Genomic DNA, 15,517 nt, shown 5'->3' with positions numbered 1-15,517 from the left:
CCGTTTATCATTACGATAGGTGTCAAGTGGAAGTGCAGTGATGTATGTAGCTGAGGCATCCTAACAGACCGGTAGACTTGAACCTTGTTCCTACATGACCTGATCAATTCGATCAGGCACTCGCCATCTATTTTCATTGTTCAAATCTTTGACAACATGAAAAAAACAAAAACTCTGCCCCTCCTCTCTATCTATCCAAGGGATGGAAGGGCAGAAGCCTTTGGTGTCCCCTCCAGTCAAGAATTGGGGCCTCACAATCACTAGCCGATATGCTTTTCTCTCATGCCTTTCTTCGTTCATGGTTTGATATTCTGGTGTCCTAGGCGTAGAGGAACCACACCAATCCATCCCGAACTTGGTGGTTAAACTCTACTGCGGTGACTATACTGTAGGGGAGGTCCTACAGAAAAATAGCTCGACGCCAGGATGATAAAAAGCTTAACACCTCTCATTCTTATTCAATGTGAAAACAAAAAAAAATGAAAAATCAAAAGAAAAATCAAAAGGTTGTTTTATTCGAAACCCCAATTGTGACATCCCTTCTCTCCCACTTCACACCTCGGAGCGCACCCTTCTTATAGAGATAAACGTGTTTTCACATCTTCTTAACCCAAAATGGCTGGGGAGAGAAAAGGTTCATTTTTTTAGGGTACTCTCGGGAACAGATCCAGTGGAGACAGGGTGGGGCCTATAACTCAGAGGATTAGAGCACGTGGCTACGAACCACGGTGTCGAGGGTTTGAATCCCTCCTCACCCACAACCGGCCCAAAAGGAAAGTACCTTTCCCTCTAGGGGTAGGAAAATCATGATCGGGATAGCGAACCAAAAGCTATGGAACTTGGGTGTGGGTCTTTTGTCGAAATGGAATGGCTTTTCTTTTTCTTTTTTTATTTATCGTGAATGGGGGAATCATTACGCATAGTATGCTCGATCGGCATATTTTTTTGTTTTACGCCCCGTAACTCTTCTTCAGCCAGGCTTGGGTAGAATAGCAGAGTAAGTATTAGTAGCATAACAAAAAAGCCTTCCTCATCATTAATATCTTTGCTTGCGCAATTGTGACCTCTCGGGAGAATCGATGACTGCATCTTTGATGTAGTGCTAGTACATCTGAGACTTCTTAATTGGCTAGTTGTAAATAGCCCCACCCCAGGGCTATGGAACAAAGGATTATCTCGGACCTAGACCGAGGTATTGATGGTGATTTTCTAATCTCGCAGAACAGAATGTGATACGATGAGATAGAATGCAATAGAAACAAAGACAGGGAACGGGTTACCTACTGTTAACGGGCAAAGCGAGCCCCTTTATTCTGAATTCTTTAATTCAGAATCAATCAAATCTCCCCAAGTAGGATTCGAACCTACGACCAATCGGTTAACAGCCGACCGTTCTACCACTGAGCTACTGAGGAACAACAGGAGATTCGATCTCATAGAGTTCAATTCCTGTTCCCAACCCATGACCAATATGAGCTCGAAGCTTCCTTCGTGACTCCCGGAACTTCTTCGTAGTGGCTCCCTTACATGCCTCATTTCAGAGGGAACCTTAAAGTGGCTCTATTTCATTATATTCCATCCATATCCCAATTCCATTCATTTAATATCCCTTTGGTCTCATTGACATAACAGATGTCGTTTCTAGTCTATCTCTTTCTATTTCTTTTCTATATATGGAAAGTGAAAAAATCATCATATAATAATCCAGAAATTGCAATAGAAAAAAAAATAAGGGAGGTTTTGTAACACCCCGTATTCAAGTACATGTATTGGCGTATTCAAGTACGTGTATTGGTCTTATTTATATGGAATTAATTTTATATTTTATTTATACCGGAATTTGCCCGTCGATGGTTCCATACGAAGGTTATTGAATAAGCTTTCCAACGATATAAATATTTCCAAAAATGGATAAGTTTCGGATATAATCAAGCACGTTCGAAACTATAAAACGGTGGCCGGGATATGGTGAATAGTAAATGTGCAGGAAAATTTCCTGCACACAAACTATTGAGGCCTGCCAGTTTTTTGGGTCAACTTTGAACGCTCATAAATCCCTTAATATAATGAACTGGGAGAGATACAACCTATCAAAAGAAATATCTTTGAGTCTTCTTTCCAATGCAATTGGTTTCATCCAAATCTAACGTATGAGTAAGGTGTTATACTCGTTTTACTTCAGCCTCTCAAAACAGATTTTTAGGGTCAACTTCAAACGATCATAACTCCTTATAAAGGACTAACTGGGTGGCCTAATTTATATGAAATCAAAGCCCTTTGAATTATCTTTCCAACGATACCAATTTCACCCAAATCCGATATCGGAGCAAAGAGTTATGGTCGATCTACTTTAGCTTGTCAAAACAGTCCACCATGGACAGATTAGGATTTACTCAAAATTTTAAGGGCAATATGGTCATTTTCCATCACCTCATGAACGAAAATTGGTCATTATATACATATAATTAGCCTCATATCCATTATTTATCATCCATTATTGAAGACTAAGAAACCCTAGCCAAATTTCAACTCCAATTATCTTGTGATTCAACCGTAGAAAATCCAAATTGATTCCGTAGTTGTGTTCACCGTCTCGAGGGCTTCGAGAAGCACCCCTTATTTGTGCCAACAGGACTTCGAAATCAAAAGGGCCATTTTATGGTAAGGATGTAAATTATGTTGGTGTTATTTATATGGATATGTATATATATGCATGTGAGCATAAGAAGTGTGTTATTTGATTGTTGTTGAAAGATGATTGGAAATGATGTTGGATTATTCTTGTGCATGGTTGGATTATGTTGAATTGTGAAGGGATTTGGTGTGATGATGTGGTATTGAAATGATGATTATATATATATATATATACACATAAACCTTTTTGGAATGCTTTACAAATATTGGTTGTATGGAATTATGGAAGAGAATTGTGGTGTTGGGTTGCTAATACTAGATGCCAAACATTTCATTGTAGATAAGTGATTTGTAAAGGTGGGAAGTTGTGTTGAATTGGTATCCGAATCTACAACGAGGTATGTAAAGCATACTCTAACAATGTTCTTTGGCATGAAAACACCAATGTTCCATCAAGTAAGATTCCGAGGTTGTCCAAAAACATGTATTGTTCTGCATTACCAACGAAGTTGTTTCCATTCTATAAAGTGTCAAAATGTTTCATTGATATACCAAAAGGCTCCTATTTCATTGTTGTGATATTGATGATTCTGAAACACATTGTTGATGTACCAATGAATCTTTATTACACCGTTATTGTATAGAAGGTCTATTACTTGGTTCCTATTGATGTATCATTGTTCCAAAGGTACTATATTGCCATGAACACTAATGTAATAATCTCAAAAGCTTTTGAACTAAGTTATTGGAAAGATCTCTTATGTGTGTTACTTGATATACGTGTGTTTATGGGTGGTATCCCAGGGGCATAAGCCTAGCATGGGTCGATCCCAGTTGATATGTATTGGAGGCAGCCTAATGGTCACAGTACGGTACAATATTGATTATTGTTAGGTGGTTGGAGGTTCGGGAGGAGGAGGTAATGGCGAACGATAATTGTAAAGAATGAAATGAACGAATGTATACCGTTCCACAAATGTGTTTGAATTCAAGAACCCAATTCAGATTAATGATAATGTATATGATCCTAAAAGTGTTTATGAAGTGCGGTTCACTTCTATTATGATTTATTCACTTGCGTCTGATTTTCTGGATCCCCCATATCACATATGATTATTTACAGCTTTACATACTCAGTACATATTTCGTACTGACGTCCCTCACGGGGAACCTGCATTTCATGCTGCAGGCACAGGTGCTTCAACTCATTCACAGCATAGATAGGAGCCAGGTCATACAGCTATTGTTGGTGAGCTCCAGTTTGCTTCGGAGCTTTCCGAGTCGGTTCCTCATGTTTTGTTATTGTACAGGAGTCATGTGGGGGCGGGGGTTTATCCCGACCCTAGTTATGTCATGTATATCCTAGAGGCTTTGTAGACATAAGGAAGGGTAAAGTCATGGAAGTTTATATAGTGATGTTATATTTGTATATGTGGTGGCCCCGACGGCCAAGTATTATATATATATATATATATATATATATATATATATATATATATTTGTGCGTGTTGTGCTAATACAGGTAATTAGACGCTTCTATATGCAACGAAGTGCTGTCCAAATTTTTGGTGACATATAAGTGAAAGTACAGGTATTTGAACGGGTTCTCCCGGGCCTTCTCGGTTTCGGGTGCCAGTCCGGCCCGATGGGATTTTGGGTCGTGACAGGTTTGTGATGATTTTTGAATATTTTCTACTAGGTAATCTAGTATCCTTATGAATGAAGATAATCAATTCGGTCATTGTAGTCGGACTCTATTATGGATTTCTGACCACATTCTCCATAGGGCCCTCTTATCTCTTCCTTCTCCGAGCTCTGGTTATGGAAGAAGGAACCGAGAAGAAGGTATCAGCAACAACTGGTTTTATTACGGGACAGCTCATGATGTTCATATCGATCTATTATGCGCCTCTGCATCTAGCATTGAGTAGACCTCATACAATAACTGTCCTAGCTCTACCATATCTTTTGTTTCATTTCTTCTGGAACAATCACAAACACTTTTTTGATTATGGATCTACTACCAGAAATTCAATGCGTAATCTCAGCATTCAATGTGTATTCCTGAATAATCTCATTTTTCAATTATTCAACCATTTCATTTTACCAAGTTCAATGTTAGCCAGATTAGTCAACATTTATCTCTTTCGATGCAACAACAAAATCTTATTTGTAACAAGTGGTTTTGTTGGTTGGTTAATTGGTCACATTTTATTCATGAAATGGCTTGGATTGGTATTAGTCTGGATACGGCAAAATCATTCTATTAGATCGAATAAGTTCATTCGATCTAATAAGTACATTCGATCTAATAATTACCTTGTGTTAGAATTGAGAAATTCTATGGCTCGGATCTTTAGTATTCTCTTATTTATTACCTGTGTCTACTATTTAGGCAGAATACCCTCACCCATTCTTACTAAGAAACTGAAAGAAGCTAAGAAACTGAAAGAGGCCTCAAAAACAGAAGAAAGAGAGGAAAGTGAGGAAGAAAGAGATGTAGAAACTGCTTCCGAAATGAAAGGGACTAAACAGGAACAAGAGGGATCCACTGAAGAAGATCCTTATCCTTCTCCTTTCCCTTTTTTGGAAGAAGGGTCGGATCCGGACAAAATCGATGAAACGGAAGAAATTCGAGTGAATGGAAAGGACAAAATAAAGGATAAATTCCGCTCTCACCTTACAGAGAGAGGCTATAAAAATATTAATACTAGTAATTGTGAAATTTATGATAAAAAAGATTCTTATCTGAATAATAATAATAATAACATGGGTAATCCAGAAAATTTTAAATTGCAATTGCTTGATAACGAAAATGAAAATCAAGACCTCTTCGGGTTTAAAAAACCTCTTGTGAGTATTCTTTTCGATTATAATCGGTGGAATCGACCATTTCGCTACATAAAGAATAATCGATTTGACCAAGCCGTAAAAACTGAAATGTCACAATATTTTTTTGACACATGTAAAAGTGATGGAAAACAAAGAATATCTTTCACATACCCACCAAGTTTATCAACTTTTTTGAAAATGATAAAAAGAAATATACCCCTATTGTCACTCCAAAAAACGCTCCCTCATGAACTGGACAATTAGTGGGTTTCTACCAACAAAGAAAAAAGTAATGATCTGAATAAGGAATTTTTAAATCGACTTGAAGTTCTAGACAAGGAATCTCTTTCTCTGGATATACTTGAAACAAGGACTAGATTGTGTAATGATGATACTAAAAAAGAGTACATGCCTAAAATGTACGATCCTTTGTTAAATGGACCATATCGAGGAACAATCAAAAAAAGGGTTTCACCTTCAATCATAAACAATAATTCGCTAGAAAATTTGAAAGAGAGAGTTAGACTAAATAGGATTCATACTATCTTTCTTCCGAATACTGATTACCAAGAATTTGAACAAAAAGTGGATACGATTGATAAAAAACCATTATCAACATAAATTGACGAGTTCTTAACTTTAATCAATGAATTTGGTAACAAACCAAAATCAAGTTTAAATTTGAAAGACCTTTCTTTATTTTCAGACCAAGAACAGGTAAGAACGAATTCAGAAAAAAAGAACTAAATTTTTAAAATTTGTATTCAACGCAATTGATCCTAATGAGACAAAATCTTGAAACAAATCGATTGGAATAAACGAGATCAGTAAAAAAAAACCTCGCGGGTCATGTAAATTAATCACCAAATTGGACCAATAACTGGGTAAATTTGAAGATGGCCTATCAGTAGATTATCAAATTCATTTAAGAAAACTCAAACGTGTAGTTATTTTTACTGCCAACAACGAGAAGAAGGATCCTGATGAGACCAACGAGGAAGTGCCTTTAATAATCTATTCGCAACAATCCGATTTTCGGCGAGGTATAATTACAGGCTCTATGCGGGCTCAAAGGCGAAAAACAGTTATTTGGAAACTATTTCAAGCAAATGCGCATTCCCCCCTTTTTATCGACAGAATAACCCCCCCCCGTCTTTTTTCTTTTGATATCTCTGGACTGATTAAACCAATTTTTCGAAATTGGACAGGTAAAGAGGGAGAATTCAAGATTCTAGAGTCTAAAGAAGAACAAACAAAAAGAGAAGAGAAAAAAGAAAAGGAAAAAAAAAAAGGAGAACACCAGAAAGGAAAAAGCACGGCTAGCGGCAGCAGAAGCCTGGGATAACACTCTTTGTGCGCAAATAATAAGAGGTTACATGTTAATAACTCAATCAATTCTTCGAAAATATGTTGTATTACCTTCATTGATAATAGCCAAAAATCTCGGGCGTATGTATTCTTGCAACTTCCTGAATGGTCTGAGGATTTGTAGGAATGGAATAGAGAAATGCATATTAAATGTACTTATAATGGTGTTCAATTATCAGAAACAGAATTTCCACAAAATTGGTTGAGCGATGGGATTCAGATCAAAATTTTATTTCCATTTTGTCTGAAACCTTGGCATATATCTAAATTGTACCCCTCCCGTGTAGAGCTGATGAAAAAGAAAAAACAAAAAAGATGATTTTTGTTTTTTAACAGTTTTGGGAATGTAAGCTGAACTTCCCTTTGGTTCTCCCCGAAAGCGCCCTTCCTTTTTTGAGCCCATTTTTAAGGAACTCGAAAAAAAAATGGAAAATTTAAAAAGAAATATTTTATAACTTTTATAACTATAACTCGAAAAGTTTTAAAAGGAAAAACAAAATTATTTCGAAGAGTTTCAAAAGAAACCAAAAAATGGCTTATAAAAAATATTCTATTTCTAAAAAAAATAAAAAAAAGAACTTTCAAACATAAATCCAATTGTATTATTTAGATTCAAAGAAATATCTGAATCGAATGAAACGAAAAAAGAAAAAGATTATCTAATTAGTAATCAAATAATTAATGAATCATTTAGTCAAATTGAATCTGGAAATTGGCCAAATTCTTCACTGATAGAAACCAAAATGAAGGATTTGATTGATAGCACAAGTACAATAAAAAATCAAATAGAAAGAATTACAAAAGAGAAAAAGAAAGTAACTCCAGAAATAGACATTAGTCCTACATCACCAAAAAATATTTTCCAAATATTAAAAAAAAGAAATACTCGATTAGTATGTCAATTCCATTATTTTAGAAAATTATTCATTCAAAGATTATACATCGATCTATTTTTATCTATCATTAATATTACAAGAATTAATACACAACTCCGTCTTAAATCAACAAAGAAATTGATTGAGAAATACATTTCCAATAATGAAATAAATCAAGAAAAAATTAATAATAAAAACAAAATTAACTTTATCTTTATTTCGACTATAAAAAAGTCACTTTATAATATTTATAATATTAGTAAAAAAAATTCACATAGTTTTTTTGATTTATCCTACTTGTCACAAGCATATGTATTTTACAAATTATCACAAACCCAAGTTATTAATTTGTCTAAATTTAAATCTGTTCTTCAATATAACAGAACGTCTTTTTTCCTTAAGACTAAAATAAAGGACTATTTTAGAACACTAGGAATATTTCATTCTGAATTAAAACATAAAAAACCTCAAAGTTATAGAATCAATCAATGGAAAAACTGGTTAAGACGGGATTATCAATACGATTTATCTAAGATTAGATGGTCTAGATTAATGCCAAAAAAATGGAGAACTAGGGTTAATCAAAGTTGTATGGGTCAAAATAAAAATAGAAACTTAAACAAATGGAATTCATATGAAAAAGACCAATTAATTCATTACAAAAAGAAAATGATTCTGAACTCTATTCATTATCAAACCAAAAAGATAATTTTAAAAAATGTTATAGATATGATCTTTTATCATATAAATCGATTAATTATGAAAATAAAAGTTACTCATTTATTTCTAGACTACCCTTTCAAGTAAATAAGAACTTCGAAATTTCTTATAATTCCAACACGCCCAAACACAACCCTTTTGATATGCCCGACAATCTTCATATCAATAATTATCTAATAAAAGGCAATCTTCTACATCTACATATAGAAAGAAATCTCGATAGAAAATATAGAAAATATTTTGATTGGAAAATTCTCCATTTTTCTGTTAGACAAAAAGGAGATATTGATACCAACAGTAATCGAAATACTAAAATTGGTATTAATAATTATGAAATAATTAATAAAAAAGGACTTTTTTATCTTACAACTCATCAAAATTCAGAAAAAACTAAAAAAAAATTGAAAAAAGACTTTTTTGATTGGATGGGAATGAATGAAAAAATATTTAATCGTCCCATATTGGATATGAAATTTTGGTTCTTCCCAGAATTTGTACTACTTTATAATGTATATAAAATAAAACCGTGGATTATACCAAGCAAATTACTTCTTTTAAATTTGAATACAAATGAAAATGTTAGTAAAAATCAAAATATCAATAAAAACAAAAAAAAAAAAACTTTTTTCTACCATCAAATAAAAAAATAAAAAATCGAATTCAAGAAGCAAAAGAACCCGCAAGTCAAGGAAAAAGAGAGAGTGGATCAGATATAGAAAACAAAGGAAATCTGGGCCCTGTTTTCTCAAAACATCAAAACGATCTTGAAAAAGATTACGCGGAATCAAACACCAAGAAGGGTAAAAATAAAAAACAATACAAAAGCAACACGAAAGCAGAACTAGATTTGTTCTTTAAACGTTATTTGCTTTTCCAATTGAGATGGAACGATACTTTGAATCAAAGAATAATCAAAAATGTAAAGGTATATTGTCTCCGGCTTCGACTGATAAACCCAAACAAAATTGCTATATCGTCAATTCAAAGGAGAGAAATGAGTTTGGATATAAAGGAAAAAAAAGAGTAATAGAAAATAAGGAAAAAAATAAAATTAAAATAAAAAAGGAGAAAAAATAAAAGGAAAAGAAGAAAAAAAAAGACAAAATGAAAAAAAGACAACGAAAAAAAAAAAAACAAAAAAAAATAAAAAATGAAGGAAAAAACTGAGAAAGAAAAAAAAGGAAAGTAATAGAAAATAGAAAAAAAATACATGAGAGGGGCTATGAATTGTAATTATGAAAAATTAATATGCAAGAGGATGCTATGAATTATAATTAATTGAAAAAAGCCTAAATAAGGTAATTAGGAGATAATATTAGCTAAGTTATGTAATTATCCCTTTATTATTCAATTTTTTATTATTTTTACTTTTTAGTTTTACTTTAATTTTATTTTCATGTTTTAATTCATTTGTCTCAACCTTTATTTTTTCTCTTTTTCTTTTTTCTCAAACATTATCTATTTTTTTTCTTTTTTTTTAATTCATTTATCTTTAAACTTTATTTTTCTTTTATTTTTGTTTTTTATTAGTTCTCTTTTTTTCCTTATTTTTTCTCAAAATTTATTTTTATTTTTTTCTCTCATTTTTTATTTTCTCAATTTTTTGAATTCTTTGCTTTTTTTTAATCTTTATTTTTTCTTGCCTTTTTTTCTCTCTTTTTTTTTTTTTAAATTTCTCTATTTTCTTGGATAGCTTCTTTCTTTTTTTATTTCTCTTTCTTCCCATCTTTTTTTTCTAACTTCTTTTTTTTTTCTCTCATTTTTTTTAATTTTTTGCCTTTTTCTTGATCTTAATTTTTTCCTTTCCTTTTTTTCTCAATCTTTTTTTATTTCTCTATTTTGTTTAATTATTTTTTTCTTTTTTCTCAACTTCTATTATATTTTGCTAATAAATAAAAAACTGGATAATCCGCAAAGGAATCTTCTTTTTTTACATCAAAGCAAATTTAAAGGCATGAATTATTGTTACGGAGTTCTTTTAAAATTCTTGAGATAAGTCGTGTCTATAAGGCGAGAGTTGTAGAATTTCTCATAAATAAAGACATAATGTGGTAGTGTCAACTCTTGCCTGTGAGACATAATTTATTATTTGAAAGTCCTTGAGCTAAGTCTTGTCTCTAAGTCAGGAGTTGTAGAACATCTCATAAATGAAAACATAACGTGATAGTGTCAACTCTTGCCCGTGGGGCATAATTTGTAGTTTGAAAGTCCTTGAGCTAAATTTTGTCTCTAAGGCAAGAGTTGTAGAACATCTCATAAATGAAGATATAATGTGGTAGTGTCAACTCTTGCCCGTGGGGCATAATTTATAGTTTGAAAGACTTTGAGCTAAGTCTTGCCTCTAAGGCAAGAGTTACACAACATCTCATAAATGAAGGCATAACGTGATGAGGAACAATATATTTTAAATTTTATGAATTTATTTGATGAGGAACTATATATTTGATAGAACATAGAGCATATGCATTTTTAAATATTTTTTGGCTATACTAATTTTTAATTTGATGCTAATATAGAGGACCTATTGGAGGGAAGCTACTGAAGGATAAATTAGCCTTTGATAACATTCTCTATAAATTTAAGAATAATTTATTTTTTAAATATTTTTGCCGTAAAAGGTACCTTCGCCCCTAAAAGTAAGTTTTTTTCTTTTTAGTAATGATCAATCAACTTTCTTCTTTGCTACTCGGCTTTGTAACAATGGTATTTCACATGAAAATATCACTGTCAAGTCGCAAACACTATACTAAAAATATGGTGTTGGGTATCAAACACTAGTATAAAATGTTACAGTGGCATCGAGGAGCCATTTTTCCTCCTTTAGGTTATTAAATTTTATGCTTCTTAATGTTAAAGTGTCCTTAAAAATAGATTCAAATATTCCAAACTCATTCTTTCTCTTTCTCTTCCTAAAATATTTAACATTTTGGCAATTAAAAAGGTGTAACAACTATAGTTTGCCTATTTACACTTTAATTGCTAAATATATAATTTAGAGATTGGATATACAAATACCTTTTTAGTAATTTGTATTTGAGCCACAAGATTTGCATATAAATCTTTAGAGATTTACATAAGAGCCCTGAAATTTGCATTATTTATAAATACAAAGCTTTAGTGATTTATATATGAGCCCTAAAATGCGCTTTCTTTATAAATACAAACGTATATGAGCCCATAAATTTGAGAATCCCTGCGAAATTAGAAATTTGTATATGAATCCCAAAATATACAAATACAAAGGAGATGTATATTTGACTATTTAATCCAAACTTTAGCTATAAATGATAACTATTATAAATATTAGCTATGTCTGATAGTTATGACTTGATATTTTCTATTCCACGTATTTTTTCCTTTTTATATTTGTTTGGGCTTCTCTTGAAAGAAGACGAGAGAATAGAGACTGATTTAGTAGAGCCTACTAATATTTTACTAGAGTAGGCCCATCAAAATGCTTAAAGCCCAATCTCTAAAGCTTTTTTCTTGTTAGCCCAAGACCCAAGTTTGACTTCAAATCCTATGCAGAGATAGAGAGTTAAATTGGCTACAAAGAAATTTACCATCGTTAAAAAGTTGGAATAATAAAATATTACTATTAACTAAATGGAATTTTTAGTTACAAACACCTGTGTTTACCTTATTTCTTTTGGAATTTTTCAATATTAGGGTATCTTTTTGAAATTTTGACTTAAAAAAACTTGTCTTTTAAGCTCCGGACTCTTGATATTTATGTTATTTATACTAATTATATTGTTCCTTAGTGGTTGTCAATCTCTATTAAGTTTTACAATTGGGCTCCTCTTCAGTGAAGATCCACTTCAATTGCCCCACTGCACATTTAAAAAAATGGAAAAAGTGTAATTACTTTTTAAAAGGTTGATATTTATGATATTTATACTATAATTAATTACTATACCCATCTCTATTGTCTCTTACCCATTATATTAAAATATGTCAATTTTTATTTATTTCAGTTTAAAAAATCAAAAGATAATTTATAATTTAGTTTTTAGTTTATCATTTTATTAAGTACACCCTCGTATCTCTTTGCTTTAACTTTTCACCTGCAAATTTTAGACATGTATTTTTATATATTTACATATTTTTTAATTTAGGATCAGTAAAATCAAACCACATAAGTAAATTGAAAAGGATGGAATACTTCTAGGGTGTGTCGAATCAAATAGAAAAGTGAAAATGTACGGAGTGAGTACTATGGATGTTTTATTCATGTTTAAAATGGTGAGGATCACTTCACTTTCTTCTATAAATAGAAGGCTTCACTAGTAGAGTCGTCACAAGTCACAACTCATAAACAAGAAAGCAATACAACATATCAGACATGATGAAGTGTTTATTGCTATTATGTCTGTGTTTGCTTCCTTTTTTGGCTTTTTCATCAAATTTCACTTCCGAAAATCCCATTGAGTTGCCCACTGTTACTTCTGTAGGGCAGCGAGTATTTGATCCTCTGGGTAGAGCAGTTGAAACTCGTCGAAGCTACCGCATCAGTTCCTCTCTTTGGGGTGCCCTAGGTGGTCAAGTGTACCTAGCTACGACCCCAAATTCAGCTGCCCCTTGTCCAGATGGCGTCTTCAAGTACAACTCCGATAGTGGACCTAGAGGTACACCCGTCAGATTCATTCCCCATAGAAGTATCGGAAATCCACCTGTCCTCCATATAAATCAAGACTTTAACATCCAGTTCACTACAGGGAATTGTGATAGTTATACAGTCTGGAAATGCGGAGACTACGATGCGTCTCTAGACGCGACACTGTTGGGGACGAGTGGAGGTACGATAGGCCAACGAGACAGCAGTTGGTTTAAGTTAGCGAGAGCACAACAAGGTTACCACTTGTTGAATTGTCCTGGTCCTATTGCTTGTCCATCTTGCGTTCTTGAAGGGTGTCGACAAGTGTGGGCAATTACTATGCCAGATGGAAGGAGGCGTTTAGCTCTCGCCAGACGCCAAGATCCTCCTCAACAGCTCCGCTTCCCTCTTAGTGTCAACTTCGTTCGCGCTTAGCTTTATAAATAAACCTCTGCGCTAAGTATGTTTTAGCAAGGCAAGGCTACATTATTTCCTTCTGGAATTGATTATTTAATTTGGAGTTATTGTCTTTAAGCGTTTCTAAAATTAGAATGTATCGCATAATAATGTTGCTTGTGTGAATAATGTTTCATAAGAAAAAAAAAAAAAAAAGAGAAAAGGGGTGGATCAATGAACTTGGATGGATCGTATTTTTATGAGTTAATTTTATCATAATCAACATTTGAAATATGTGATGACCTTCTCTTTACTTGTTTATCTTTTAGCTTCATGTGTAAAGTACATGTGCTTGGAATTGGTAAACCACAAAAATATGCTCCATCACTGTTATAACAGACCATATCCAGCAAATTAAAATATTACATGCCCTAATTTGTCATGTAGAATTCATTTTATTATACATTTCAAAACACACAAAAAAGATTAAAAAAAAAAAAGAAAGGAAAAACAGAATTTTCCTATTTTCTTTTTTGATAATAATGTAGCATTTTAATCTGTAATACTTAAAAGGTGGATATGAAACAACCACAACTCGTATAACTAGTTGTCAAGAATCCTCACAAAACTGATGAGCCCTTTTTGTCCAGCCCTAGATATCATTTAGGGGATGTAGAACATTTTTCTCTATTATAAACCATAAATGTCAACTGATATGGAAAATCAACTTTTTCCCTACATCCATGATGGAGGCTAATTAGCACCCCTTATTCATGGACCCGACCCAATAGATATTTCTAATAATATTAATTAAACAGCTACTACAGTCATTTTCTATTCATCTTCTGTCTGTTGTCGAACCTCCCAAGGAAGTTTTTCATAAAATGGAGAGACACATGGCTGAATTTTTTTTCCAGAACAATAATAGCAGGTAAATAAAAACATTATTGGAGTGCTTGGGGCAAGATGACATTTTTCAAAAGAAAAAGGCGGAGTGGGGATAAGAAGGCTACAATATCTGTGAAAGCTTGAATATGAAAAGATGATGGAAATTTAGGACCACTAGAGTTATGTTCCAAATATCTAAATGCCTGATATTAATGTAGATTCACCTGATCACATGTTGCTAAGCATATCAAGTTCATCGCGTAGAAAATAAGTTTCATAAATAACATATCAAGTTTATTGTGTCTTTAATTTCCTACCCTCGATACATAAAGTATATATAGAGATATCCTATTCTCAAAAAATAAGCTCCATAAACGATATACCAAGCTGAGCTCATTCTGTCTTCCTCCCAACTAATACTTAAATCCAGTGAGTTCTAGGCACATATAATAGTATAAGAGGGAACATATCATGCATGTAGACCTATCATACTTACGTGAATGTTACATAACAAATAAAAAATTAAAGAAGAAGTAGCCATATCTCCATTTATATCCTCTACTCTAGTTGCAGATCAGTCATGAATTACTGACATGCCCACTGGACCGTCAGAGTGATATTTTTTATCCTTTTATCTTAAATAAAAGGAAGGCAAAATTAGAGGAAGAGGGAAGACGTGAGAAAGAGAGTAAAAAAAATGTTGTGTATATATATATATATGCTGATGTAAGTTGAGGGGCTATATAGAGTGGTCCTATAGGCCAAGAATATCGAGCCACTCCACCTATCACGTGAGTGAATCATACATGACAAATAAAAGCAGCAACAAAATTTCATACATATCCTCCACTCCAGCTAGTTACAGGCCAATAATTGATCTTGATTTGTCTAGGGACCATTTGGACCGTTAGAGATTATAAATAACTAAAACGTGTTAATGAAGTACGATGGTTAGGTGAGCATATAATATACCAAAAAGGGTGATCCATTTAATATTGCCTATTTTAAAAATATATTTGGTTTTTTCCCCGCTTATTAATCATTTAGTTAGGCTAATTGACGGGTATCGCCAAGCATTGAATAATAAAGTTGTAACGATATATTTGTGTTAAAATAAACTAGCAGAGTATATATAATTGAGCAGCTTAAACGCACATATTTAAAAATGAATAATTTTATAAACAAGAATGTGAAATGAAGTATGTCG

At 32.8% G+C, this 15,517-nt stretch overlaps 1 protein-coding gene, 1 long non-coding RNA gene, 1 other non-coding gene and 2 pseudogenes across 3 annotated transcripts in view; 4 read left to right on the top strand and 1 right to left on the bottom strand.

The window, feature by feature from the left end:
- The window catches only part of LOC124897119, a 4,290-nt gene extending 4,025 nt beyond the window's left edge, over window positions 1-265 (top strand). Inside the window, exon 2 of the long non-coding RNA XR_007053742.1 lies at window positions 20-265. This is a non-coding gene — a long non-coding RNA (uncharacterized LOC124897119). The remainder of the gene's footprint in view (window positions 1-19) is intronic.
- Window positions 266-1,343: 1,078 nt separating this feature from the next.
- Window positions 1,344-1,415, bottom strand: TRNAN-GUU. Its single transcript has one exon. It is a non-coding gene; the product is annotated as a tRNA-Asn (tRNA).
- A 2,893-nt stretch (window positions 1,416-4,308) lies between these two features.
- LOC124897118 lies at window positions 4,309-6,051 on the top strand (annotated as a pseudogene).
- A 298-nt stretch (window positions 6,052-6,349) lies between these two features.
- LOC124896858 lies at window positions 6,350-9,459 on the top strand (annotated as a pseudogene).
- A 3,143-nt stretch (window positions 9,460-12,602) lies between these two features.
- LOC107862775 (serine protease inhibitor 1) lies at window positions 12,603-13,716 on the top strand. Its single transcript, XM_016708432.2, has one exon. The coding sequence runs from the start codon at window positions 12,775-12,777 to the stop codon at window positions 13,459-13,461; it is 687 nt and encodes a 228-aa protein (XP_016563918.1). The 5' UTR covers window positions 12,603-12,774; the 3' UTR covers window positions 13,462-13,716.
- The last annotated feature ends 1,801 nt before the right edge of the window (window positions 13,717-15,517 follow it).

Source organism: Capsicum annuum, chromosome 3, assembly GCF_002878395.1.
Source record: "Capsicum annuum cultivar UCD-10X-F1 chromosome 3, UCD10Xv1.1, whole genome shotgun sequence".
Classification (NCBI taxonomy): domain Eukaryota; kingdom Viridiplantae; phylum Streptophyta; class Magnoliopsida; order Solanales; family Solanaceae; genus Capsicum; species Capsicum annuum.
Note: the sequence above shows the minus strand (reverse complement) of the source record. Positions and strands in the feature narration are given on the sequence as shown.